At 35.0% G+C, this 25,419-nt stretch overlaps 5 protein-coding genes across 6 annotated transcripts; 3 read left to right on the forward strand and 2 right to left on the reverse strand.

Annotated features, from left to right (window-relative positions):
* Positions 1 to 1,038: 1,038 nt before the first annotated feature.
* LOC110813492 (B3 domain-containing protein REM16-like) lies at positions 1,039 to 3,657 on the forward strand. The gene is made up of 6 exons (XM_088207362.1): positions 1,039 to 1,166; positions 1,342 to 1,367; positions 1,458 to 1,602; positions 2,200 to 2,740; positions 2,887 to 3,053; positions 3,165 to 3,657. The coding sequence occupies exons 3-6, from the start codon at positions 1,495 to 1,497 to the stop codon at positions 3,501 to 3,503; spliced, it is 1,155 nt and encodes a 384-aa protein (XP_088063488.1). The 5' UTR covers positions 1,039 to 1,166; positions 1,342 to 1,367; positions 1,458 to 1,494; the 3' UTR covers positions 3,504 to 3,657.
* A 744-nt stretch (positions 3,658 to 4,401) lies between these two features.
* Positions 4,402 to 8,452, reverse strand: LOC110813614 (AP2/B3-like transcriptional factor family protein). Of its 2 annotated transcripts, none has more exons than XM_022040827.2 (5): positions 7,940 to 8,452; positions 7,651 to 7,838; positions 5,682 to 6,225; positions 5,248 to 5,426; positions 4,402 to 5,032 (listed from the first exon to the last, which is right to left on the reverse strand). In XM_022040827.2, exons 3-5 carry the CDS (start codon positions 6,220 to 6,222, stop codon positions 4,745 to 4,747), a joined length of 1,008 nt encoding a protein of 335 aa, XP_021896519.1. In that variant the 5' UTR covers positions 6,223 to 6,225; positions 7,651 to 7,838; positions 7,940 to 8,452; the 3' UTR covers positions 4,402 to 4,744. The 2 variants fall into 2 exon arrangements, with proteins under 2 accessions (XP_021896519.1, XP_021896518.1); XM_022040826.2 differs by having other exon boundaries at positions 7,710 to 7,838; positions 7,940 to 8,450.
* Positions 8,453 to 9,457: 1,005 nt separating this feature from the next.
* On the forward strand, positions 9,458 to 10,208 carry LOC110813578 (cytochrome b6f complex subunit (petM)). Its single transcript, XM_022040776.2, has 2 exons — positions 9,458 to 9,594; positions 9,690 to 10,208. Exon 2 carries the CDS (start codon positions 9,692 to 9,694, stop codon positions 10,058 to 10,060), a length of 369 nt encoding a protein of 122 aa, XP_021896468.1. The 5' UTR covers positions 9,458 to 9,594; positions 9,690 to 9,691; the 3' UTR covers positions 10,061 to 10,208.
* A 241-nt stretch (positions 10,209 to 10,449) lies between these two features.
* On the reverse strand, positions 10,450 to 15,214 carry LOC110813576 (seven transmembrane domain protein). Its single transcript, XM_022040775.2, has 7 exons — positions 15,047 to 15,214; positions 13,563 to 13,632; positions 13,367 to 13,426; positions 12,737 to 12,851; positions 11,328 to 11,443; positions 11,028 to 11,152; positions 10,450 to 10,862 (listed from the first exon to the last, which is right to left on the reverse strand). Exons 1-7 carry the CDS (start codon positions 15,121 to 15,123, stop codon positions 10,739 to 10,741), a joined length of 687 nt encoding a protein of 228 aa, XP_021896467.1. The 5' UTR covers positions 15,124 to 15,214; the 3' UTR covers positions 10,450 to 10,738.
* A 6,364-nt stretch (positions 15,215 to 21,578) lies between these two features.
* On the forward strand, positions 21,579 to 25,327 carry ATS (Homeodomain-like superfamily protein). Its single transcript, XM_022040771.2, has 6 exons — positions 21,579 to 22,509; positions 22,680 to 22,756; positions 22,981 to 23,017; positions 23,251 to 23,377; positions 24,444 to 24,528; positions 24,630 to 25,327. The coding sequence occupies exons 1-6, from the start codon at positions 22,029 to 22,031 to the stop codon at positions 24,774 to 24,776; spliced, it is 954 nt and encodes a 317-aa protein (XP_021896463.1). The 5' UTR covers positions 21,579 to 22,028; the 3' UTR covers positions 24,777 to 25,327.
* Positions 25,328 to 25,419: the final 92 nt, after the last annotated feature.

The raw sequence follows: 25,419 nt of genomic DNA on the forward strand, positions 1-25,419 counted from the left end.
GAATTTCTTAATTACTTTGAAATTTTTATTTGAGAGAACACTTACGAAGGAGTGTTTGCACATTTAATATATATAATTGGTTTTTAGAGACATGTTAAAAGTGTAAGTTTTTTATTTATTGAGACGTATAATTAATATCGGCTCGATTTGTAAATTAAGTGCTTATTTCAATTTAAAAAATTAATTTAAAATAAATTGTACATCATAAATTGAGGAATATTAGAAATAAGGCACATGGTGATAATTAAGGTAAAAATTTGTCCAACATTTTGGGATAATTTTGATAATTGTGTATATAATAAGTTTTGGGGTGTTCAAAGAAAAAATTTATGAATTGAAGAATTGAGTAAAATTCACAAGAGACAAGAAAATTAATCCCCAAAAGAATAAGGAAAAAAGTTGATGGAAGAAAAAAGAAAAGAAAATTTAGAGTTTTCCCCCAAGTGAGAGAAAAATCCCTCAAGTGGGAGAAAAATCTCAAATGAGAGAAAAATCCCTCAAGTGAGAAAAAAAAATCTTCAAGTAGGAGAAAAATCTCTCAAGTGGGAGAAAAACAAATTCTCCGATGAAGCCAACATGGCTGACCACTTGAAAAAAGAAAAGGAAAATTGAAGTGGAATTTTGGATGGGCATGATTGCTTGCACGAGAGGAGGAAAAAATATTATGAACTGCGAGGATTTGGACATGTGGGCTACCAAGAGAGGGAAGAAGACTCATCGTGACATGCAATTGAAGGGAAAAAAGAAAAGAGAGGATAAGGGGATAAAACACGTTGGCCAACCAAGAAAAAAGAAGAAAATAAAAATGAAGGGTAATTATATCAAATATTTTGTTCTAATTTATTTTTAAAATTTTAAACTAATAGAAGTTATGTTTATGAATACACATAAGATGAAGTTAAGTGGTGAGGGTAAATTTACATACTTGATCTTTTAATTATTTTTATTAATACACAATTAATACTATATTGTTCTAGATTTTTTTTTTTTTTTTCCAAGAACCGTGTTTACATTATAATCTTAAATATGTCTTATTAGAAATTAACAAAAAATAATAATAATAATAAAAACCCTAAGCATTTCGACGCGGGCGATTTCGACTGCCCGTCCACTTCTTTCTCTCCCTCTCTCTCTCCGTGGTGCCATGAAGGTTACCTGGTAGTCTGGTATGCGTTCTAGCTTTGCATTATAACTCGAAAATTAGAGGCAAAAAAAAAAAAGAAAGAAAAGAACTTGCGAATAAAAGTAACGAGTTCAAATTCGTCTTGTAATCGATGATTTTGCTTTTGGACTTGGGAGAATTTTGTAATTTATGTTGTTTCACTGTCGAAAAATTTGCAGGGGGGAGATCATTTTGAGGATTGAAGGTACTCTTAGCTTTGTTTGGTAATCACTTCCTCGTAATACGTTTATTCTGCTTATTTGATTTGTTTGTTTACGAAGCTCATTTTATTTAGGTGAATTCACAATTTTGAGCTGCATTGCTGGTCAAAAATGGGAGAGACAAGCGAACAGTGCAGACAATGGGAGAACATCTATTGGAGCCATTTCCAGTGCAAACAGTTCGCTCAGTTTCTTCTGGGGGATTTCCGTCAACAACTTGTAAGTCGAACCTACCATCTTGTTAAAAGAACCTGACACTTTCGAAGAGTTAAGAGAATCCAACTTGCCAAAAGAAAAGATGCCTTGCAAATGCAGGATTTTAGATGCATTATAAAACGTCGAATCCAAGTTAGGCATGTAATTTTTAGATGGAAGCATGTTATACTCACAAGTGGGTCTTGGATGGAAGCGTAATTTAAGGGGGGTGGGGGGAAGCAATCTCTCTTTGAATTGGCTTATAGAGCAGAAATCAAATTCCTGATTGCGAGTGGTTTTTCTTTGAATGCCACTCTTGGGTGTCACTACTGGCCAAAAGGTTGATGCCCCTTAAGTGGAAACGTTTTGTTGTGATAGAAGCAGGATCTTCAATCAAAACCTTCTCGCTGTCAAATTCAATGCATGTTCTCCAGTTTGTGCTATATTTTTTGTGGAATAAGGATTAAACATTGTGGTGTTATACATTTCTGACGCTATTTGCAAAGAACAAACATAGGACAGTTTGTGTTTCTTTCAAGTGATGTAGGTGAATTGTCAGAGGTTTTAGCTTTTAAGTGCGTATGGACTGATTTCTAGACGTTGTTGAGAATTGCTTTGCAGGAAATCCCCAAAAGGTTTTCTCAATATATGAAAGAGAAGCTGCCTGAGAGCATCGTTCTTAGAGGTCCTAGTGGCATTACATGGAATGTGGAACTAACCTCAAAAGATGATGCACTGTTTTTCCAAGATGGTTGGCAAGAATTTGTTAAGGATCATTCATTGAAGGAGAATGATGTTTTGATTTTTAGGTATCATGAGAGATCCCATTTTGATGTTTTCATGTTCGATGGACAGAACTTATGTGAGAAGGAAGTTTCATACTTTATTAACAAAAGTGCCAATGAAAAACCTGAAGACAAGAGTCCAAGGAAGAGTGAAGAACATTGTGTTGAAGCTAATCATACCCCTACTCACTGTGCTACTGATTGCACTTCATTTGATAATTTTACTACCGGCGATGGAGAAATGATGCCTGTCAAGTCTGAAAGTTATGGAAAAAGGAAACGTACAGAAGCACGCAGTACGAAGGCTGCCCCTAAAACAAGATTTCAACAGAAAAGAGGACTTCCAAATCCTGAAGTAGAAATGGAACTTGAACCTGGTAAGCAAATTCCATATAAAATTGTTAATGTCCTTTTGTTCTATAATTGGCGATTAGTCTAAGAATAAGAGTTCATCACTTTGACTTAATTCCCAGTTGGAGGGTGCACCTGGATTTTAATTTCATAGAATTTATGAATGATTCAGATACAGAAAAAAAACAGAAGACAACTTGCTTGCAATATGTATCAAATAGAAGGCGTGTAACTGAAGATGAGAAAAAAAAGGCCCTGCAATTGGCACATCGAGCATCAACCAGAGACAGCTTCATGGTGATCATGCGACCGTCTCATGTGTATAGGAAATTTCAAATGGTAAATATTCTATTCCTTCTATATTCAAATTTCCTATTATGTTCTATCTCTTGAGAGTTAGAGGCTGTTGAACTCTGCTGTAAATTCACTTCCCATTGTCCCTTCTTGCAGGGAATACCTGGCAAATGGGTGACTGAGCACCTCTCTCAGCAAAACCAGCATATCATTCTCCGAATCAATGATAGGACATGGCGTGGCAGATTTAGCCATGATAAAGTTCGTGGTGGTGGAAAGCTTTCTAACATCAGGCAGTTTGCTGCAGATAACTCCTTGGAAGAATTTGATGTGTGTGTTTTCCATCCTAGCAAAGGAACAAATTCTGGTGCAGTTGTCCTGGATGTTAGTATTTTCCGTGTTGTTCAGGAGCTAACAGCACGGACAGAGGTGGCTGTGCCTCAATCAGCTGTAGAAAGAGTGAAGGTAAAATTTGAGGCGCACTCTCCTGCCTGAACTTGCAAGTTCATGTTTATATATCATGCCAGTCTGAACTCTGGAATGTTTCGGAACACACCCGTTTTGTGTGAATGCATAGCCACAGTTCTTCCTGGTCTTGATCAATTTTGTGTCGATTGGTTGCAAATTAGATGATATACTTCATTTTTTATGCTGAGGTGCAGCTTGACTTTAGTACAAAAGAACCTTGAAAAATTAATATGGTGCCTTAACTTTATGAGAAGATGAAGATAACCATTTCACAGTTCTTGGAAAGATGATATTGCATCTAACTGGAACTTGAGAGTAAATGTCTCGTTTTGAAATCAATCTCCATTCCGTTTTGGTGAATCTTACTCCAGTTTTACTTTAATTTTAGACTACAGTAAGTGATATGTTTTTTGGTTGAAAAATTGGGCATGTTGCTATAACCCTCTGCTGGGGGGAATGTTTCTGAATCATAGCTGCTGCTATAAAATGAATATTTTGTCATTGCAGTTTTATTGATGCACGAATAAGTCCAATTAATTATTTAAACAAAATTCTGTTTAATTAGGAGGTTGCAAGATTACGAAAATTTCATAGGAAATAAAATTATTTAATATGCTGAATATAGTCCTATATTTAATCATAATATTGTTTTAATAATTGAACCAATTTATGGTAGTAGATGCTCTGCCTGTATATTAAACCATACACCTATGGGAGGCAAAAAATTGTTCTTGAACTTCTTTTTTTTTTAAAAAGGTCACCCTGAAATCAAAGCATACAAAGCAGTGTGGATATTGATGAGAAAAGAGATTTATATTTGTTATACCGATATCATATAAGAGGTGTTCGACAGTGATCTTTTGAAGATAAAGAGGTCCGATCAATAAGTACTTCAATTTGACTCATGAGAAGTACCAGCCAGGAATACACACTAGATACTTGACATTGCAATCAACGCATAAAACCAATATACTTGACACCAAAGCTTCAGAAGATAAAAAACAGAGATGCAACTTCATAAACTGTCAATCTATATAGACATCTATGCATAATACCTTGGAGAATAGTTTTCCCAGCAACAAATTCTTAAGAAGCTCTAGTACTGAAAAGTCAACAAAGTTATAAACCCGAGCAATTCATGAGAAATCCTTGGTAGGGAAAATCTGAGACAGCTACATGGTAGGAGAAAGAACAGAGTTGCAAAACTCATCTTATGTCCGCCTCCAAAAAAGTCCTAGCCTTATGCATGTATTGTGTCACCACTTTTCTTAGTCTGGCCTCACTTGGCTCGACGGAATTGCTGCTTGTACAACACGAAAGATTCTAACATCAAGGACAATGGGGTTACTCCCAAGCCTGACTGGCTCAAACACACATACATCAAATTCATCCAAGTGGTTATCTAAAACGAACTTCTTCCACCCAGCTAAAAGGCCTCCACTGTGGCGAGGTTTATAACAACTGAATCTGGCATACCACATATTTCCATTTGTTCGTAGAATCACATCTTGGTTTTCCAGAGAAAGATTTCTGATCACCCATGATGAAGGTATTGACTGAAAGAAATAACATGTACAATATCAAGGGCGAGCTTCAGAACCAAATAGTCATTGCTTACTCTAATAGCAGGTAAAACTTGATATATCCATGTATATATGTATATATATTTCTGCTATGGTCCTATGAGAGACTAGCATGCAAAAAATGAGGGATGAAGGGAAGAAAGCATATTAGATACGAAAAGAAGATGAAAGTTCAGGACAATTATTACCATGAAGAATTTCTTGTATACACACGTAGGGCGCATAACTACAAAGAAACCTTCATCAGTTGTTGCAGCTTCTGCCAAATGCAAAGCATTCCTTTTCTCATCTTCAGTTACAGGCCTTCGTTTTGACAAAAACTCTGGGCTATCACAAAGCTTCCTACTTAGGGACAAGTTCGCAATATCTGAATCATTTGAAAATCAAAAACATTAACAAAACAAAAAGTAGTGCCAATCCATTCAAGTGTATCTATAAACTCAAGACACTTGATTGCCAGCATATTGTTGTACTCGTACAAATGATCAGCTAAACGGAAGATAAAACCTTTTGGTCTCAGAACTTTCATATGAAATCAAAATTTTTTAGAACTCAAAAACATCATCATGAAGGAGTCAACAGGAAAGCATTTTTAATATTACAAGACTCAGAATTCCCATACCTGGTTTGATCTCCACATCTTCAAGGAAGTCATCAGATTCATGTCTTCCTCTCTGTCTGTTGTAAGGATCTCTAACAGAATTGTTTCCACTTCTCATTCTCTTGTTAGAAGCTCCCAAGATTATAGGCTCTCTTGGTGGTGTGTCATTCTGGATATTTGTGGCCTTCCGTGGAGTGCCTTCAACAGCAGATGGGGTATGAATAATATCGACAGAACTTAGTGGCATTTTTGTTTTTATATTATATCCACTCTCATGTTCTCCATGTCCACATTTTCTGACAAAATATGAAGAAGCCTTCTCACACATGCTCTGTCCGTCAAATATTAATACATCAAAATGGGTGACCCCATTGTACTTGAATACCAAGAAATCATTCTCTTCTAGGAAATGGTCTTTAACAAAATTTTCCCACCCATGATCAAAGAACAGGGCATCATCTTTTTCTGTCAATCCAACATTCCATGTGTCGCCACTAGGACCTTTGAGAGTCACAATTTCTGGTAGTTTCTTTTTGAAATTTGTGGCAAATTTTTCCGGCATAGGCTGCAATTCAATGCATAGTTGCAACTCAACTTACATCTTAAAGAAGATGAAAAAGGTAATGTGCAAGCAAATTCAATAATACATGACGATAAGAAAGTTGATATTGAAGGTTGATTATATCTACAAGAAGCATCATAAAATAATCAGATATCCAATTGACTGTAAACATTCAAGAGCTTCAAACAAAGATATCTCTCAAGGTCAAGGACCAAATTACTGTTAAACTACAAAATTAATTTTCTTCGCCCGGAAAGACAGAAACTCAGATAATCTCCATTATGATCAATAGGGTCCGAAATCATTGAATATATTGAAGTTCAAGTATTGTTAGTTGCCTTTAGAAGGCTTCATGAAAGTCCTTGCAACAATATTTCTTTTCTTTCTTTTTCACCTAATTGCTCTAGTATTAATGTTCTATTCACCAATCTCATGTTCATAGAGAAATTTAGAATTTAGAGTGTTGGTGAATTATATGCTTAAGCTGTAGCCAAGATCACAAATCTCTGTACCCTGAGAGATCATGAGAACAAAGCCAAACATAGAAGTTGAAACACCATTCAAACTTTCAGTCTATATTGGAAAGTGGAAGCTCTGAATCTCTGAATCTCTGATAGCACTTTACTGGAAATTGGAAGCTCCCCTGCCTGTTTACTAGAAGCTAGCGGACAACATTTTTCAAGAGATTACAGGGAGAGTGATGAGTCAAGAATGTTAAACAATATTTTTGTCCTCAACCCAGGCTACCTTCCATCAGGCTCTTGGAACCACATATAATAGTTTTTTCCTCGAAAAAGAAAATACATATAACAGTTCTCCAAGTCCACACACTTGTATAAGCATTCTAGCATACATAAATTTATACATCATTCTTATATATTCACCTAAATATATTCATCAAATAGTTAACCCTTTTAATTATCTTATCTGTAACCATTCATAGACCTAGACCCTATTCATATCCACAAATTGACAACGAAAGAATGGTACAAGTTGACAGAGGAGAAAAATCCCAAGTAGAATTAACATAATGCATTCAAAATTTCATCAAATTTAACGGAAATCGAGATGTATTATTTTAATTCTGTTTAAGATTTCTTATTAGGTCAATTATTATCATCTTCTAAGTCTTTTAGAAAAATCATCATATTCTAAGTGTGGATGTTCACGTTAAGTGTAAATTTTCAGATAAATTTCACAAAAACAGTTTCTTTTGTTATAAAGATATCCTTAACTTATTCCAATAGCCAAAACTATTAAAAAAAATTTCAAATGTGTCTAATTGCAAAATTACCATACTTTAATCCGACCTCAAATACCAGTTACGAGAAATTGGTCCAAGGGTCAAGTCACCCTAGAATGCACCGCACTAAATAAATACATAAGCTACAAAGAGAAAAGAGACTGAAGTTCATTCCAGATTACTACCTCAACACCCACGAAAGAGCATAATTTCTCAAGCTATTCCATATCAAAAAAGAACTTACAAGCTGGTGGTTGAAACCAGCATGAAGAAACTGAGAGAAATGGACTGTCTGGAAATGGGTCCAGAAGATCTCCTCTTCCCAACTCCTGCAGTTCTTGCAAGTGTCACCCATTTTCATCAACTAACAGGTCTGCATAAAAAACTTCTAAAATGAGGGGAAAAGAAACCAAGAACAGAGATGCAGCAAATAAAGGGAAATAAGTAGAAATTCAAGGGACGGTAAATACCCACCATATGATGTTCTTCAACGAACAAGACAATGTCCCTTTAGTGCTAAAATTATGTTTGATTTGTGTAAGGGGTAAGTGCAAGGACTGGATCACAAATTTCACACGGAAACCCCACTGCTGAAAGAGCTGCTGGCATGCAAATGAACTTATTTGCACTCAAAGCACTGATGACGAAAAGCAGGGCTCGGATATATATGATCGCCGAGCTTTTGCACCGTGCTTGGTGGTGTCTTAAACGCCGAGCCCTTTCTCTCAAAGCTAAACAATGGAGAACGAACACATGGCACTTGGGGGCTCCACTCAGCAGAGAATCCCTGCACTCTCCTGTGATCATCTCCCCAATAATCACGCGTATCTCCGTTAATTTCCCAGCTCATCCTCCCTACTCCTTCCTTACTTCACAAAGAATATCGTTTGCCATGATTTGCATTAGTACCAAATCAAAGGTGATTTTAACAATAAAAGTAATATATTTATGGCGATTTAAGCAATGTACGAAGGTGTCTTTCCTTACTGTAATCTTTTATCCTTGCACATACATTGTATCAGGGTGACTGATATGTGAAATCCTTTACTTATAATTGTTTATTACGAATCTTCTTACATGATAAGGTGAATCATATGAAGTGATGTTACCGTAATTTGTCAATTTTTTACTCATATGTAAAACGGTAACTTTCAATAGCCAAAGGTAATAACATTTGATTCCTTAACACGTTCAATTGGTAAATTTTGATAACCTAACTTGATCAATATTTGTTCGATAAATCTAATAGTTGATAGCTTAATCAAGTAAAATAATTCAAAACGATTTTGGACATACAATTATGTATTTTACGACTTCAAGAAATATTGGGTTCGGGATACAAATGAATTCCGAAAATTAACCAAGATTTTTTATAAGATTTGATCTAAGTATTCTTACATTAATTATGAATTTAAAAGTTAAATATATTTTAGAGAATATATAAATGCATTTTACATTATTCGACTACTAAACTAAAACATGCATAGAGAATTGAAAACAATTAAAGATGTAAATGAAAACTATATAAACCTAACGGCAAAGACAAAATTATTATTATTATTATTATTGTTGTTTAGCAATTAGCAAGATTTTGTACTAGTATTATAAAAATCTAATTCAACTAGACTAATTCAATTCATAGTTTTCACTATAATCATTAAAATATATTTCATAATTAACTTAGAATCATCGCAGTTTTATTTTTATCTTGAAATAAAACAATTTAAGAAACTTAAATTGAAAATACATTATTTTTAATTTAATTTGGAGTTTATTCCGTGTATTTAAGTTAATATTTCGTGGATTTAAATTTAATTTTGTATTTCATGTGTAATTATTAGATGATTCCAATTATATTATCATTAACGTGTATTTATCGCTAAATTATTGGAAATATAATTTTTTAAAAAAATTATACAAGTAATAGCATCCAAGTTTAGGCTAAAAATTTAACGTACGTACATAGAATGGCGCGGGAATGAAAGGGTAGAAAGCGGAGAAATGAAAGCCCCATATGAAAATCTCATTTGGCGCATCGCCAGCCATCCATTTTCATATCATCTTATCCAAACTCGCTTAATACCCTTCTCCCTTTTTTTCCTGACTCTCACTTCACACACGCAGCGCAGGTAATCCCCTTTCCTTCTTCTCTTCTCTTTCTCTGCTTTACTTTCACTCTCTTTTACTGAATTCATACATTCCAAAAATCTTCACCGACTTGCAGAGATGGCGGCCGCAACAGCAGTTCTGGCTCCAGCTTCTATGAGCTGTACAACGATGCATGCCACCACCCAGAAGAAAACGAACCAGGTGGTGAACCTGAGAGGACTTAACTCTTATGGAGGTCTAAAAGCTCACAACAGTGTGGTGTTGTCTCTTGGGCTGCCTGTGTGCACGGAACAGAGCTTTGCCAATGTCATTAGCTCCTTGAAACGTGGCAAAGGAAGATCAGGTGGTGGTGCACTTTCTTCTACTTGCAATGCTGCAGGTGAGATTTTCAGGATTGCTGCGATTATGAATGGACTTGTTCTTATTGGGGTTGCAGTTGGATTTGTTCTTCTCCGAATTGAAGCTTCTGTGGAGGAAGCTGAATAAATCTACCATTTCATCTCTATGTTTTATCAATACTTCAGATCTTCATCGTCTTTTCTCTCTTTTTACTTTAAATTCTTTTGGCTGTAAAATCATACCTTCCTGTTGATCTTTCAATTTTTAATCAAGTGCTAATAAGTTTAAAACGTCATGTCTGCGCCTGGAATCAGTTAAATTCTTTTATTTATTTGGATTCCTTCTGTGTTTCTCGGAGGTTAAACGACTCTTTTTTAGCTATATGCACAAACCTTCGAGAGACTACTAGAAATTAAAATCAGTTGGTCACTCAAACTTTCATATAAGCCAAAAACAAAATCCATTCATCTATTGTCTTCTAAATCGATGTCTCTGCAAGCTAATTCTGCAATTAATACAAAATGCAAGGTCAGAAATTGGTTCAACAAACGAGCTTTCCATATCAACCTTCAAAAAAAACTTCTCTAGTTTAAACTGATTCTCTGGAGTTACATTGCCGAAAATGGCATCTTTGAGTTTATACGGTTATAACAAGGATATAAGAAGCTGATAATTTATGCTAACTGCATCAACGATATGCAAAAATAAGACGTCAAGTAAACTAACAGGAAACTGAAGATGGGATAAGATCTCCGCAAGATAATTAAGAAAGCTCTCAGAACCCTTCTGCAGAGGCTGCCCTGCAATTGATGCTCTGTTGGCAACTCAGGAAGAGGGTCTCTGACATGCAGCAAATAGTTGCCAACTAGTAAAAGCCATCATCAGAGAAGTGAACAGCTCAAAGCCCACCACCTCTGGGAAATGCCATCCCAAACCTCGCCTTAGATAGCTGCAAATGCATAATTTAATAAGACAAACACTTGGTGCCTCTGCTATCAGAACCACACATTTGTACCAAGCAAATCTAATATGTAACAGAAAGCAATGCAGTGAGACCAAATGTGGATTTTTGAATGATAACAGTGGTAAAGATGGAAAAACTTGAGTAGCAGACCTTGTAATGGATGGCATTGTTGCAACAATCCCAGCACACAAGTATATAATAGGAATCGAAGTCTTAGGTTTGTTCTTCCGGAGCCACATCAAAGATCCTAGTGCTGCAAGGGATATACTCAACACCTGAACTTATAAGGACAGGCAAGGTTAGAATGCAAAAAAGAGAAAAGCAATCCTGTTCAAATTTAAATGATATCAATATAGTACTGAACATATCTAGACTTTGTCCTAAATAAATCATGATTGTCAAGAAATGCACGAACAAAAATATCATGTTGATTCAGGAAATGAATAATACCAAATTAGCATTTGCTTCAAGGCCTTGCAAAATGTAGTCCCAAGTAAATTCTAGACCTCTTGCACCCACCCAAAGAGGTGCCAATCTGTGTAGAACAGAATCAGCAAAAGCCCACCCTGTCAAAATTCAACAAAAAGTTTTATATATATCAACAAATCTAACTGGACCTAGTAAAAGCATTGAGGAGAAATTTGCATTATAACATGATCAGTAGAAGATTATTGAGATACATTCTATTGAGATCCTGAGGCCATCTTCTATCCTTCACATGCTCTTCCTTTATGATATAGCAGGCCATTTTTAAGCATAATGGTTATAGCAAGAAATGTACGAAAAGACCTGTCTAGTTCAGATATGATGGTGGTGGAGCTATGCCATTTGGTTAAAACTGAATTAACTGACCAAACTGATAAAATTCAGTTAACATGGTTAAGTTCTGAGGTTACTTCAGTATATAAAAATTTCTATTTCTTCTGATTCTCATCTCAAGCCATCAACTTTGTATGGGCTCTTGAGATCCACAATTAATGGAACTTGCAGCCTCTCTTTTTATTTAACTCTCACCTCAAGCCATCAACTATCTCAGTTTATGGACTCTTGAGATCCAGAATCACCAGCACTTGCAGCCTCTATCTCGCTCTTACTCTCAATAGCACGTATTTAGCTCTGATGAGAGGATGGACAGAGGTTGCACATGCAACAGACAGTGTGGAGTAGAGATTTCAAGAGTTTGCCACTGCAAGATGACAGGCAAAGGTTGCAAATGCAACGGACAGGGTATTAAGCTTTCAAGATTTTGCTGTGGCAAGCTGATGGACAAAGAATGCACATGTAATGAACAGGGTACATTGGGGATTTAAAGAGTTCATGACTGCTTTACAACTTCATGCCATGTTTAATGTTTAACTCCCTTCAATTTTGGTCTTTGTTAGGATTTGTAAGAAACTGGTTAGGGAAAAAAAATCCTACTAAGTGTTGAGCTTAACCAATTTGACCAAATGGCATTTTTTCTTTATTAACTTGGTTATTATTTCAGTTACTGAATTTTATTTTTATTTTATGAAATAAAGCAAAACTTTGGAAAACTAAAATTACAATTTTATCTTGTCACGCAGCATGTTCTTAAATGAGAACTAGAAACCAAATCCAAATGAAACAACCTTTCCAGCAGAAGCACAACAAAAGCCGGGAAAAATAAAAAGAGAGAGAGTAAAAACAAAAGCCCTTACTAATATCACACAGGCATTGCTAACTGTCACTAGGATTGCACTGCCATGCTAATCTAACTACAAATCTACTCATAAAAGATGATAAACTAAGTGACACTAAAGCATCAACATAATGACAGCCACTGACTGTTAAAAGTTAATAGCAGGTGGCCGATTCATCAAACTTAATGAGTTGCTTACCTAATCCAACTGCTTGAAATTTATGATTCTGGGAGATGTTCCTGTGGGTCAACTGTGTTAAGGCAAAATAAAGCCCAGCTACATCTATAAAACCTATCATCGCCTTTAACAATTCCTGAAACCAAATGGTATTATAATCTATGATTAATAAGTCACATAAGTGAACCTCTAGAGAAGGAAATAACATTTAATAGTAGTACAATGCAAGCTGACAGCATAATGAAACCACAACAGCAGAATGAAACCTGGAATTAGCACTAAAGAAAGGAAAGCCTTTCTATGCAAGAAGTTTAAAAGACAAAGGAAACTCCAGTCTACAGAAGTACCCATCAAAATCAAAGTTGAAATTCTCTTCTCCTCACAATTTCCATATGTTTGGAACAAATGAATTTTCACAAAAGAAAAAGAAGCAGAATTCATTTGAAAGCAATTTTTTTAGATGTCCAGAATACTGATAAAAATGTGGATATCCAGATGAACTAGACAAGTTTCTTTGTGGGGTTTGTTTGTTCCAAACATAGACTTTAGAAAAAAATCGAATTTGTAAGAAGGTTCAATTTGTCTTGACATAAATAAGCTACCATTTGCATCCTCCAAACAAAACTTGATTATTCCAATGTGAGAACACACCTGATAGGGATCATAGCTGTCATTCTCAGATACCTTCAGAAAGGTTGCCAAACAAATAAGCTGCCAGCATATTAAAGCAAATGAGGGAAACAAATAGATAGAGCAGAAAGAATTGAAAGAATAAATACTTGAAGTAGAAGACCATAAAGCAATTATGAGGAATCTTCTCCTCATTGTGTTTTCATGGACCACCAACCTTTACCAAAGCTGTTCCAAGATAAACAAGAGCAGACTTGACAGAAGTACCAAGTGTATCATATTCTGATCTGCACAATAACACAAATTACTACCCAAAAAAATTTATATATTCAGATACTAGATAATTTAAAAATTTAAGACTTTCTCCTCTCTGTCAAATATAACAGGATGTAACTATTGCCGTCCAAAATTTTACATTAAATTGGGGTAACTAAATTAAAGAAATACAAGAAAGAAAGTGACGATGGGTATCATTACACAAAAAACTATCTTCGTCTACAAATTTAGTCGTCTGATCCTTTTCTTAAAATAAAAAGTATAAAGAATTATATTGCTATGAGCACCAAGGGGGTGACAACCCATGTACAAAGGTATTTTTAAATCTATCAACTTGTCAATAAGGTCTTCTAAATCCTCCATTGGCTGTGGAGAATGACCTGCTAACAAAAAACTAAAGGTTTAGAACTATCTATTCTTGAGGACATTGAACTCATTCGCATCATCTACCCCATCAAAAGCTCTCTTATTTTTCTCCTTCCACATAGACCAAAAATAGTAAGTGGTATCACGTTTGCGTATTTACTCATACTCCTGATGACCTTCCACGCCTACATCTTCTCTCGCCAAGTCTGCCATCACCCAACCGATAACTAGCAACCATAAATCATGGTCCACAACTTGTACACCATCGGACAGCACAGCAATACATGGTTGCAACTCTCCTCAGCCCCCTTACATAAGAAACACGCATTCACCAAAACCTTACCCCTTCTCATTAGCTTGGCTATAGTTAAGATACATTCTCTGCTACCCTCCCACGCAAAAATTGACACTCATGGAGGAAATCTTACCTTCCAAATCTATCTGTACGGGATCCTTGCAGCATTACCATCACACTTGAGGACATGTCCACGGGATCCTTGCAGCATTACCATCATACTTGAAGACATTTCCACTTATGAAGATGGTTTTCTATTAAGTTGTGTAGGTATATATATTAATGACCTGTCCACTTAGAGGTTCAGTTACTCTATTACCATTACATGGAGCCAAGCCATATTGGGTAAGCATCAGCTCAAAACCCAAGTTGACAACCCTAAGTCATCAAAGCATCTTCAAACTATGGACCAAACCAGATTCTCAATCAATTGAATACATATATATATATATGTGTGTGTGTGAGCTTTAACTATTCCTAATGAAACCCCCCTGTCCAAAGAACACCTAAAGATAAAACAATTAAAAAATCTACTTTTAGCCCAATTGAAAAACATGAGAGTCCTGCAGATTACAGTGTAGTACAAACTGATATTAAACGGTTGTATGTCAAATTAAGAGGTTGATATTTGTTGTCAGATCGAATAGGAAAGATAATTACAAACTTCAACGATAAAGAAACAGAAAGAAAGAATTAAAGGAAGATAAATAAGAAAAGAACTGATGGGAATTGAAACGATAACAAAAGAAAAATAAAGGACGTACAGGGGCGTTGCGGAATAGTATACGGCATGAGGACCGAAGGTCAGAATGGCGCAATTGAAGAAGTGAAAGACTGTCATTCTCTTCTCTTCTCTTCGTCTACAACTGGGAATCTTAAGATCCAGCGACACCGGACGAGAGTGAGTAAGAAGCAGCAATACAGAGGATGATTTGTATGACATCAGAAATTTAATAAAGGCCGGATGGATTACGGTCGGGTTCTATTGCACATGGGTTTCAATAGGATTAGTAGGACCCAGTAATCAAATTGGACTGGATCAAATTATCATATTAACTTGTCACTATGACCGGCTGACCCGGATCGTCGGACTTGCAACGACTCCATAGGCCCGCAGTTAGGTTGTCCATCAGCTTGTTCTCTCTCTCTCTGTGCCTAAAAAAATGTTTATTATTTCATAATTTATTTAAAGTTTAGTTATTTTTATTAACATTTCCTTAAATATCTTTATAAAATTATAAGAATTGATATTTCAAACTATTTTAATACAAATTGTAATTGGGGAATCGTGTAAATTCTTTATAATTTTTACGTAATTTTAAGTGGAGTTAAATTTATTTTAATATATGATACGAGACTACCATGATACGAGTCTCAAATCCCGTAGACCCTAATAAGATCAGGTTACAAATTTTCATCCATTAAAAAAATATATATAAAGTTTGGGAAGATTATGGAACGTTTTACCTGTAACTTAAAAGCTTATAGCTGCTAATTAATGGCAATCGAAATAGTTTTCTTTGCTGATATATATGTTGGGTTTTTTCGGTAAATGAATTTGTGCATAACAAGTTATTAATTTGCGAATCTAATTTAAAATTGATTAAATACGGTTGAACAAAATTGAATTTTAATACATCGAATTTAATTAGGAGTTTAATACGTGTGGATACCACCTTTATAATTTTAAGTAATATAAAAGTATAGCGATATAAATAGATGATTATAATTTTTGAATAACACGTACACTATTTTATATTTTTAAAATTTTGTCATTAGAAGTGAGTGTTGTTGATTTGGAGTCTTACTTATACACAAACACACACACACACACATATATATATATATGATTATGTAAAAATATAAATTTTAACCAAAGAAAAAAGTTCATGAGTAAGAAAGATATCTCATCAGATTTCAGTAGTGTCTTATTATCTCCGCAGCTGAGCTGATGAAACCTGCAGATTGAATCATTTTATTTTTTTGGATGTTTGACCGTTCATCTGATCCTTTTCTCCATGTCCTCACATGCTCTACTCATTATATATGTATGTATATATAATATAATTATTTACTCTCATGGGCCTCAAATTTATTTTCTGTGCTACACTTGGATGATATTCTGCACCTATTTAATGCGAATGCTGTCCTATAAATTTAACTTTCTCTGCTTGTTTTTTCCTCCCCAAACCCACCAATTGCAATCCATCAAACCCCATATGCATATTCTTTAATTTGCACTGACCTTATTATCATCTATCGTGCTATATATATATATATACATATAATATCCATAAGTATCTGTTAAAAATAAATACACATATTTCGAAAATCAGTAGCATACGTATATAAAACCTTTTTTTTAAAAAAACTGATATATATATATATGGGGGTCCAATCAGTATTAATTAATAGTTTCTCCATAGTAAATAACTTGGAGTGAATCTTATTAGCGTATAAATTTCTTCAGATTAACGCAATCATCTTATATATAAACGCGTGATATGCATATATATGGAACATCCATATAGGTGTATATATTTATGTATGAAGATTTATGCGGTTGATGATGTTGACACGCGCACATGTAGGTGTATATATGTACGTATGGGGAGAGTGTAGAGCTTGAAACATATACACATAGATATATATATAAATGTAACGATTAATGCAGAGTTTGAGAATGGACAGGCGAAAAAGGGCATTCTTGCTTTCCTGGCAAATGTAGGAAAACGTCAAAAGAAAAGAAGAGATGAGAATTAGGGAGAGGCAGTGTGAGAATGCACATCTGGAGCTGGTGGTCCAAGCGACAACTATGGGGAAAATGAGAGACCACAGTAGTACGCACTGGAGACAACAGTGTCAAACCACAGAAATTATACCAAATAATATATGAGCTGGGGCTGTACTCACCCCCATTGATTTTAATCTGCAACATTAAAACCTAAGCAATTCCATATAAATATATATATATATATATATATATATAGAGAGAGAGAGAGAGAGAGAGAGAGCGAGAGAGTTCTATAGATACACCAGCTGAGAGGAAAAGGAAGATGATACGCTTGCCTACACCTCTTTATAAAGCTAACTATATTACACGTGTTATACATAAATATGTTGTGACACATTGACTCGCTAGCTAGTAAGTACAATAATTGCATACATAACGTTTGGTAATAATTTTATTGGATTAGTATTTGAGCATGTTTGAGTGGGCACTGTGAAAATCCCAACAAATAAAACTGATAGCAGAGCAGGCACATGAATGTGGGTCATGTGATCCAACTCCAAAACTTAATCAACGACGTTGTTTGATCGACAATGTACATGCATATACATACATACATACATATATATATATATATCCCCTTTCACTGTCACCCGAGGCCATAGCTGCGACTCTCTATTTCTTTTTTATCTTCAACTCCAAATACATTTTGACGTCATAAAGAGACTGAGGGCATTTCCTTTAGAAGGTAGGGAATGACACAGATTGGGACACATGCATGTTTACATACATACATACATACATACATATACACATCATAAAAAAGAAAAGAAAGAAGATAAATGACTCTCGGCGAAGTCAACATATCCCACCTCTTTTTCTACATTAAATTATTGTACTATATATGCAACGCTATAAATGTGGCTATCATCTCATATTTGAACCTTATTATTGGTCATCATTTCAATCTGCGTAAAATACTAAAACAATTACTGTTAATTCTTTTGTTTGTGATATATGTATGTATACAATATTCAAGAAAAACAAACTACGTATGGTGTGACTTCATGCCCCAGTACTTGAAATTTTCTTCATTTAGCAAATTGACCTGTACATTTATATTGGAGAATGGAGAACGGAAATGCTTTCGTCTGCAGGAACTGGCAAAGCTGGCCTAAGCCATTGATGCCCACTGAAACTTTCCTTTATGTACAAAAAAAAAAAATTGCAGTAATAAATAAAAATTGTTGCTGTCAAATTATGTTTCTCCAAAAGTGTGTAAATGGTAACCTGGCAACTTTTTTAAGTCATGTTTACAATCGATCAATTATTGGACCTTTTTACTGGGGCTTGATTTGCGTTTTGACTGTGGAGTTACCTGATTTATTTACCGTAATGATTATAGGATGATGAGGATGATGATGATGATCATGCATGTGTTGGTTTTATATTACAATAATATATACACATATATACATATGTGTGTGTGTGTGTGTGACATGCAGATGAAGATTAGAAAAAAAAAAAAAAGAAAAAGAAATCAGACAGCATGAAAAACGATGTAGTGATTCACGTCAGCCTAAACGGGGTTGATTTCGGTGATTCCTTCCTTTCTATTTTGTCTTCATCTCCTCTCTCTCTCTGCAGCTTCAGGGGAAGAGGGTAAACATCTTAATTCAAATCTCTAAGCAACATGTGATGCACGAATCACCACCACCAAGTAATATTCTTCCATTTTATATAATTTTAAATTTTTAATCATCAGCCAATTACTACAACTAATGTTTATTATCATCACTCACTTCTACTTGGTTTCCAAACCCTATTTATATATATATATATATTATATTATATGCAACACTTAATTAGGTTTGCTTTGCCTAAACATAAATTAATGTATAATCTTATATTAATCTACCACTAGTATATAGGGGTAACATTGATGGAGCCCAAAAGGTTTCTAGAGTGGTTGTTGACTCTTGGAGGACATTCTATTATATTAGCTGGACCTGGCAATACTCTTTAATTAATTAATAATGCCTGGTCTCTAGCCTCATTAATTATTATTATAGCCTATATAAGTATTTTTATCTTAAACATTTAATTAAGGTACTTAGAGCCTTTTTTTTCTTCTTTAAAAGGTAGTAGCATTTAATACTTGTTTTAAGAGAAATGAGTTAGAACCCAAATAATAATGGGACTGTAAATTTCATTACTAGGGTTTTATTTGCAGGAATGTATTAAGTATGAATATGCATTTTATAAAAAAAAAATTAATTTTTAGTTGACAAGTAGTGACCAGTTTAAAATTGAAACACAGCTTACAAAATTTTATCGTATTGTGTTCTCGAAAGAGTAATTATACTCAAAATTTTAAAAGGGTCAAGTTTTGACCCAATCCTTTTTCTTTTTTGATTACCTTCATCGAGTGGAATCCATTTGATTTCTAAAATAGATTATGAATCCTTTAACTTTTTTAGGAATCCTTCATCAGTGGTTATGAATGTCTGATTTTTCTCAATTTTTAATAAACATAAAAAATAGATTTAACAATTGAAAATTTTGCAAAAAAAAAAAAAAAGAAAATTAGTACATGTTTTAATTTGAGAAAAACTTATATATACATGATAACATAAGTTTGACTATCATTTTAGAACTTTGGATGATTGTTATTCTTTTTAATTGGAACTAAATATAGCCAACCTCAAATAACAAGATATAAATGAATACAAGACCATTTTAAAATTTACTTGGATTTTTTATCTTACTTGGTAATGGTATATACATTACACTCAGTTTAAATTTAGATACTTGATGTTTATGCTCAATAAAACAAGATTAGAAATATTAACCATAAACATAGTCCAAAACCAAAAGGGAGTGTGCCATTTGTTAATCTTGGTTCACCCGCAATCTTAATTATCTAAAACGAAAATGGAGGGAAAAAAAAGAAAAGGATGTGGGAGTTGGCAGGACAATAATTAGGTTTAATATATATATATATATATGTTTGAATAATTATAGAATTGGAAATAATAGTCGTTAAAAGACAAACACATGGAATATGGAATATGAAATGGCACGAAGCATTTGAAGAGAGACATGTTGACCGGATATTATCCCACCAAAACAATTAATTAGCACCCAGATTAAATTATGAGAAGATGATAAAAAATTCACAATTCCCGGAGAATCTAGAGCGCATCAGGCGCTGACTCTGCCTCCGAAATCTACTAATTACTTAAGTTTTAAAAAAAACAAAAAGGCCATGGGGTTGCGAGCATAGTTGGAACATAAAGAAATAATAAGATGCGGCAAAATTAAAGGAGATGAAGTGGGAGGAAATAAGAACAAGAGAAGAAAACAAAACAAGAGCTTAAGACCTAGACAAGCTTGAGCTCACGTGACGCCAACCCCCTTGTTGACGCCGAGGAATATGGTCTCTTTCTACGCTCCACACATGCGTTTTCTCCCTTACGGAGAGGGAATATTGGGGTTTCATTCAGCCAAGAAGCTATCTATATTCCCTTTCTCTGTCCGAAAATCAAAATACCTTATTTACGTTTTTTAAGTTTTCTTTTTTTTTTTTTTTCTTGATCCAAATGTCAGAGAGAGAGAGAGAGAGAGCGAGAGAGAGAGAGAGCGAGAGAGAGAGGGCATGTGGGGGTCGATCCTGGTGTCGCCGGACACCCCAGCCAAGATTCTGACACTGCTTCTCTCTTCATTAACTTATTAATACATGTTTATATTTTTATATAATTATATATATATATATACGTGTGTGTGTGGGTGTATTCCTTCCCACCAATCTCTATTTCTCATCGCACGTGTACAGCTCGATTCTTATTGGCACTCTGCTATTTCGCTAGCAGGACCTAACACTTCAACGCTTATATATACAAACCCACACTTGATCCGCTCCTGGAGCTGTCAATGGTCGGTTTAAGCCAACTTAATTAGCTTCTTATTTGTGTGTGTGTATATATATATGTATATAACAAAGTAAGGAGTGGGATGAGATAATTAATAATAAAGAGTTTGTCACACTTCATATGCTTCGTGCAATGCAAATAACATTGAAAAATACAAGAAACGTGTGACATTGTTTTTAATTAAGCATATGGAATAATTAAATTAATTTGAAGGTAAGAAAATATGGGTTTGCTTTTTTATATATATATAGGGACGTCAACTTGATTATTTGAAAATTAATTTGCAACGATTAGATGGAAAAGCCTAAGAAAAAGAGTAGTGGGTTAAATTGATGTGTGTGTATGTATACAAAAAATTGTTTGTCTTGGGAAATAGGTATACATGTATATAGGAGGGGAAAAGCTGAAAAGCAAAGGAGAGAAGAAGGTTGATGTGCATGGAAGGTTAGAGAATTAAATATAGGGTTTGAAGAGGGATATTTTAGGGGTGGCAGTCAATCCTCGTCCACGAAATAAAACGGGAATATTCTATTTGAAGAAGAAGAAGGAAAAAAGAAATAATAATTATAAAAATAATTATAGTAGGAGTAGAGAATTTAAAAATGTCGCCATCCATCAACGTAGTAGTCGAGAGTAAAATATTCCGCAACAGCATTACTCCTTTTGTTTTCTCGACTTCCAACCATTCCTTTGCAGAAAACCCAATTCACTCTCCATTCCCTTTTCACTTAACCTTATTTATCTCATCCCCATTACTACTTTCTTCTTCTCCTTCTCCTTCTTCTTATATTTCTCTCTCTTATCTTTTCCTTTTTAATTTACTTATCTCACTGCCAGCTCTCTCTTTTCTGATTTTTCTTTCAACCCTATTACCTATTCTATTGAAGAATCCTATCTACCTTTCTTCCTCCACCTCCCGATCTTCTCAGCTTCTTCTTTAACAATCATGCAAATCATAACCCACTCATGATATAATCACTACTACTCCTACTTGATCATCCCTGCTATCTACTTTTTCTTTTTCTCTTTTCCCTTTTCCCTTTACCAATTAACTCACTCGGAGGCCTTTGCCTCAACCTCATCATGTTCTCAACTTCCAACGCTCTCACTACGACAGCTACTCCTTTGCCTGATCTCTCCTTGCAGATCTGCCCGCCCTCGCTCTCTGATTCTGATGCCAAGCAAATGGGTTTTGATGGGTTTAATACGAAACCCCTCAGCAGCAGCGACAGGAGCTCCACCACAGCCGATTCCGCCAGCAGCGGCAGCGATTTAAGCCAAGAAAATGGCTTCTTTAACCCAGACAGTAGCTGTTACAAACTCCACCACGGTGAGCCCTCATTGAGTTTAGGGTTTGAAATGGCTCCACAGCAAGTGCAACTGCCAAGACCCAATAATCATCACCACCACCAGTATCAGCCTCAAATCTACGCCCGTGATTTCAAGAGAAATGCAAGAATGGTTGGTGGAGCGAAACGAAGCATCAGAGCTCCAAGGATGAGATGGACCACCACTCTCCATGCCCATTTTGTTCACGCAGTGCAGCTTCTTGGGGGTCATGAAAGTAATAGCACAGGAATCTCAAACTTCTTACTTTATTTAGTCTGCAGATATATGTTTCTTGTTTACTTTCCATTCGGTGACAAATGATTCTTGTCCAGAAAAAGCGAACCGGTTGGAAAAGATTCTTGTCCGGAAAAGAATAACTAATTTGGTGAATATATACTGTTACAGGGGCAACGCCAAAATCAGTGTTAGAGTTGATGAATGTGAAGGATCTAACCCTAGCTCACGTGAAGAGTCACTTGCAGGTGGGGTTACTGTGTGCAATCGCCCAAAGCTTTGAATTTATATACCTATGCTTTTATCATTCGAAGACTGTTTTTATCGTATTCTAGTTTTGTTTCTCTATGATCGATCCAATTGTGGTGGGGAATGAGAGATGAAAGGATGAGGACAAAAGGGCATCTAGAGAGTAATGTTAGCAATGTAGACTTTTTTGTTTCCTAATTTTTCTGCGTGTTTGTTCATGCAGATGTATAGAACAGTGAAGAGCACTGACAAAGGATCAGGTAATTATGTTGTGTCTCTCTAATTCTTCTATATAAATATATGTATTTCTCTTCCGTTATATTATTCTCTTTGTTTGAGAGCTTGGTTTACACAGAAGTTTTCTTACCATTTTGATCATCTAGTATTTTGTTTAGTTCCCAAGTAAAAACCAAAATGAGTTTGAGATTGGAGCATGTGAATTTTTTGTTTGGTGTCTGATAAAGCAAAAACAAATGTATGATTGATTCTGCAGGTCAAGGGCAGGGTTTGAACCAGAGAACAGGGATTGTTGATGTGGATGGAGGCGTCTCTTGCGGAGCAGCTCATCATATCAACCCACCACCAACATCACCAATACCTACTCCACAAAAAACCCAAAGGTTATATATTATTACACTTAATCAAAAGCACTTACATTTTACTCTACTACCAAAATTTTCTAACTACTGTGTTTTTAATCCATTAATACACAGCAAACTTGAAAAGAAAAAGAAAAAAAGAGAAACCCGTTACATGTATGTATATATGTATATAGGTGTTGTTGTGTCGAGATATAAGAGTTACACAGTAATTAATAAAGGTGGTTTAAATACACAGGCACGCATAAACACAAAATGCTTTGGTTATGGACTCTTCCGGTCCAAGGTGGTGTCTGTCATTGTTAATGGTGTGAGATGAAATGGGAGGAGGGTCAAGTACATTGATTTTTGAGGTACTCTGAACTTAACAACAAGTCCGATAGACTCGCATCCGTTAGATCTCAAATTATAGATCCCAATGCATACTAAAAGTCAAGGGGTTTTCTTCCAAATCTCAATGCTGCTCTTTTTAATCCATCCCCAGTAACCAGTATTTTGGCTTTTAAACTGCGTCTCTCCTATTCTCCTCCACTCATCTAGCTTATATGACCTATATATAGGTATTATATACACACACATATCGCTGACTGCATCACACCTTGACAGCAAACCAATCTCGAAAAAAGAAGACTAAAATTTTCTCCATTGACGTTGCGTACCAAATACCAACCGATTTTGCTAAAAGACAACTGAAATGTTTAGACTCATTGTCTTCCACTTACTTGTTTTTCATGTTGATTCTCATCATACAGATAATAAACTCTAGTCTTTTTATACAAGTTTTTAGATTATTATTTAAAAGATGTACAGGAATCAGAAGCTGTGTGTTTTCTCTCACTCGGCTTATTATGCTTTCTTTTACCTCTGTGTTCTTTTATTTTTGGTTTGAGTCAATGTGATAATTTTAAAAATCTTATTCTCACGTGAGAAAGATTTTTTTTTTTTTTTTCAAGCTATTAGTTAAAAACTGTTGAGAAAATTGATTTAAATATCGAAGATGTGAGATTATCCCTGTGCGTATTGATGATGAATCTTTGTTTCCGCCATCTTTTCCTCATTTCAATTATTAATGTTTCCTTTTGAGCAGAACTTCGTGGTCATCATCAGAGGAGACAAATGATCGCAGGTGCATATCTACCCAAGTAAATGCTTGGACGCATTCTCATTTGAAGGTAAATCATATTAACATATGTATATATACACACATAGATACATATACATATCATCAATCACTAAAAATATATATAACTCATTTTATTAATTGCATTAATAGGTCGACCGAGACGAGGCAGTCCTGGTTTTATCCGATAGTATGAAGGATATACGGGAACATCGTAGCAGCTCTTTTCCCCCATCAAATATGTCTGTTAACTTAGAGTTCACCCTCGGATCACCAAGTTTGCAAATGGATAACCTCTAATCACCTAACCCTTCTCAACTCTTCAATCACCATTAATTAACATAATATTTCCTGCTCCTCAGTCTTGTTTTCTTTTTTTTTTTTCCCTGGGAGGGGGAGGAGGGGGTTGAAAACCTGGAGAAAATTAATTAATGTCTAACTAGTTGAACTTTTGAATTTTGGGTTATGAAATTAGAAAGAAGAGAGAGCGAATGGTGCATGCAGGCTACGGTTGTGAATGAAAATTAAAAAGAATATATATGCTTGCTTCATGTTCATTATATAATTTTCCTGGTGCATGGAACTGATATGCAATATTATGCATATCATATGTGATACTTTTTGTGGAGTGGATTTATATGTATATATGGTCCTGAGTCTGTGTTTTTGAGGTGTATGTATGTGTGTATATAAGTAATGAACAGGTGGGTCTATGGTTGGAGCATGTGAAATTTGTGTGATATCATTTTCACCTTGCCTTTCAAATTGAGCTGGTATATTGTCTTCTGTGACTCCCATGTCCTTGCTTATGGATGATTTATTGTATGGACGTTGCAGATTATTATTGGATATATCGATAGCGTTGCTGCTCATCCCCATTTTAATTACCCTTAATTATATTCTGTTCATATAGTAAATTGTTGTAAGTCCTGCGTCTGTCTAT

The sequence above is a fragment of the Carica papaya genome, chromosome 1 (genome assembly GCF_054855325.1).
Source record: "Carica papaya isolate Zhongbai chromosome 1, ASM5485532v1, whole genome shotgun sequence".
In the NCBI taxonomy this organism is placed as follows: domain Eukaryota; kingdom Viridiplantae; phylum Streptophyta; class Magnoliopsida; order Brassicales; family Caricaceae; genus Carica; species Carica papaya.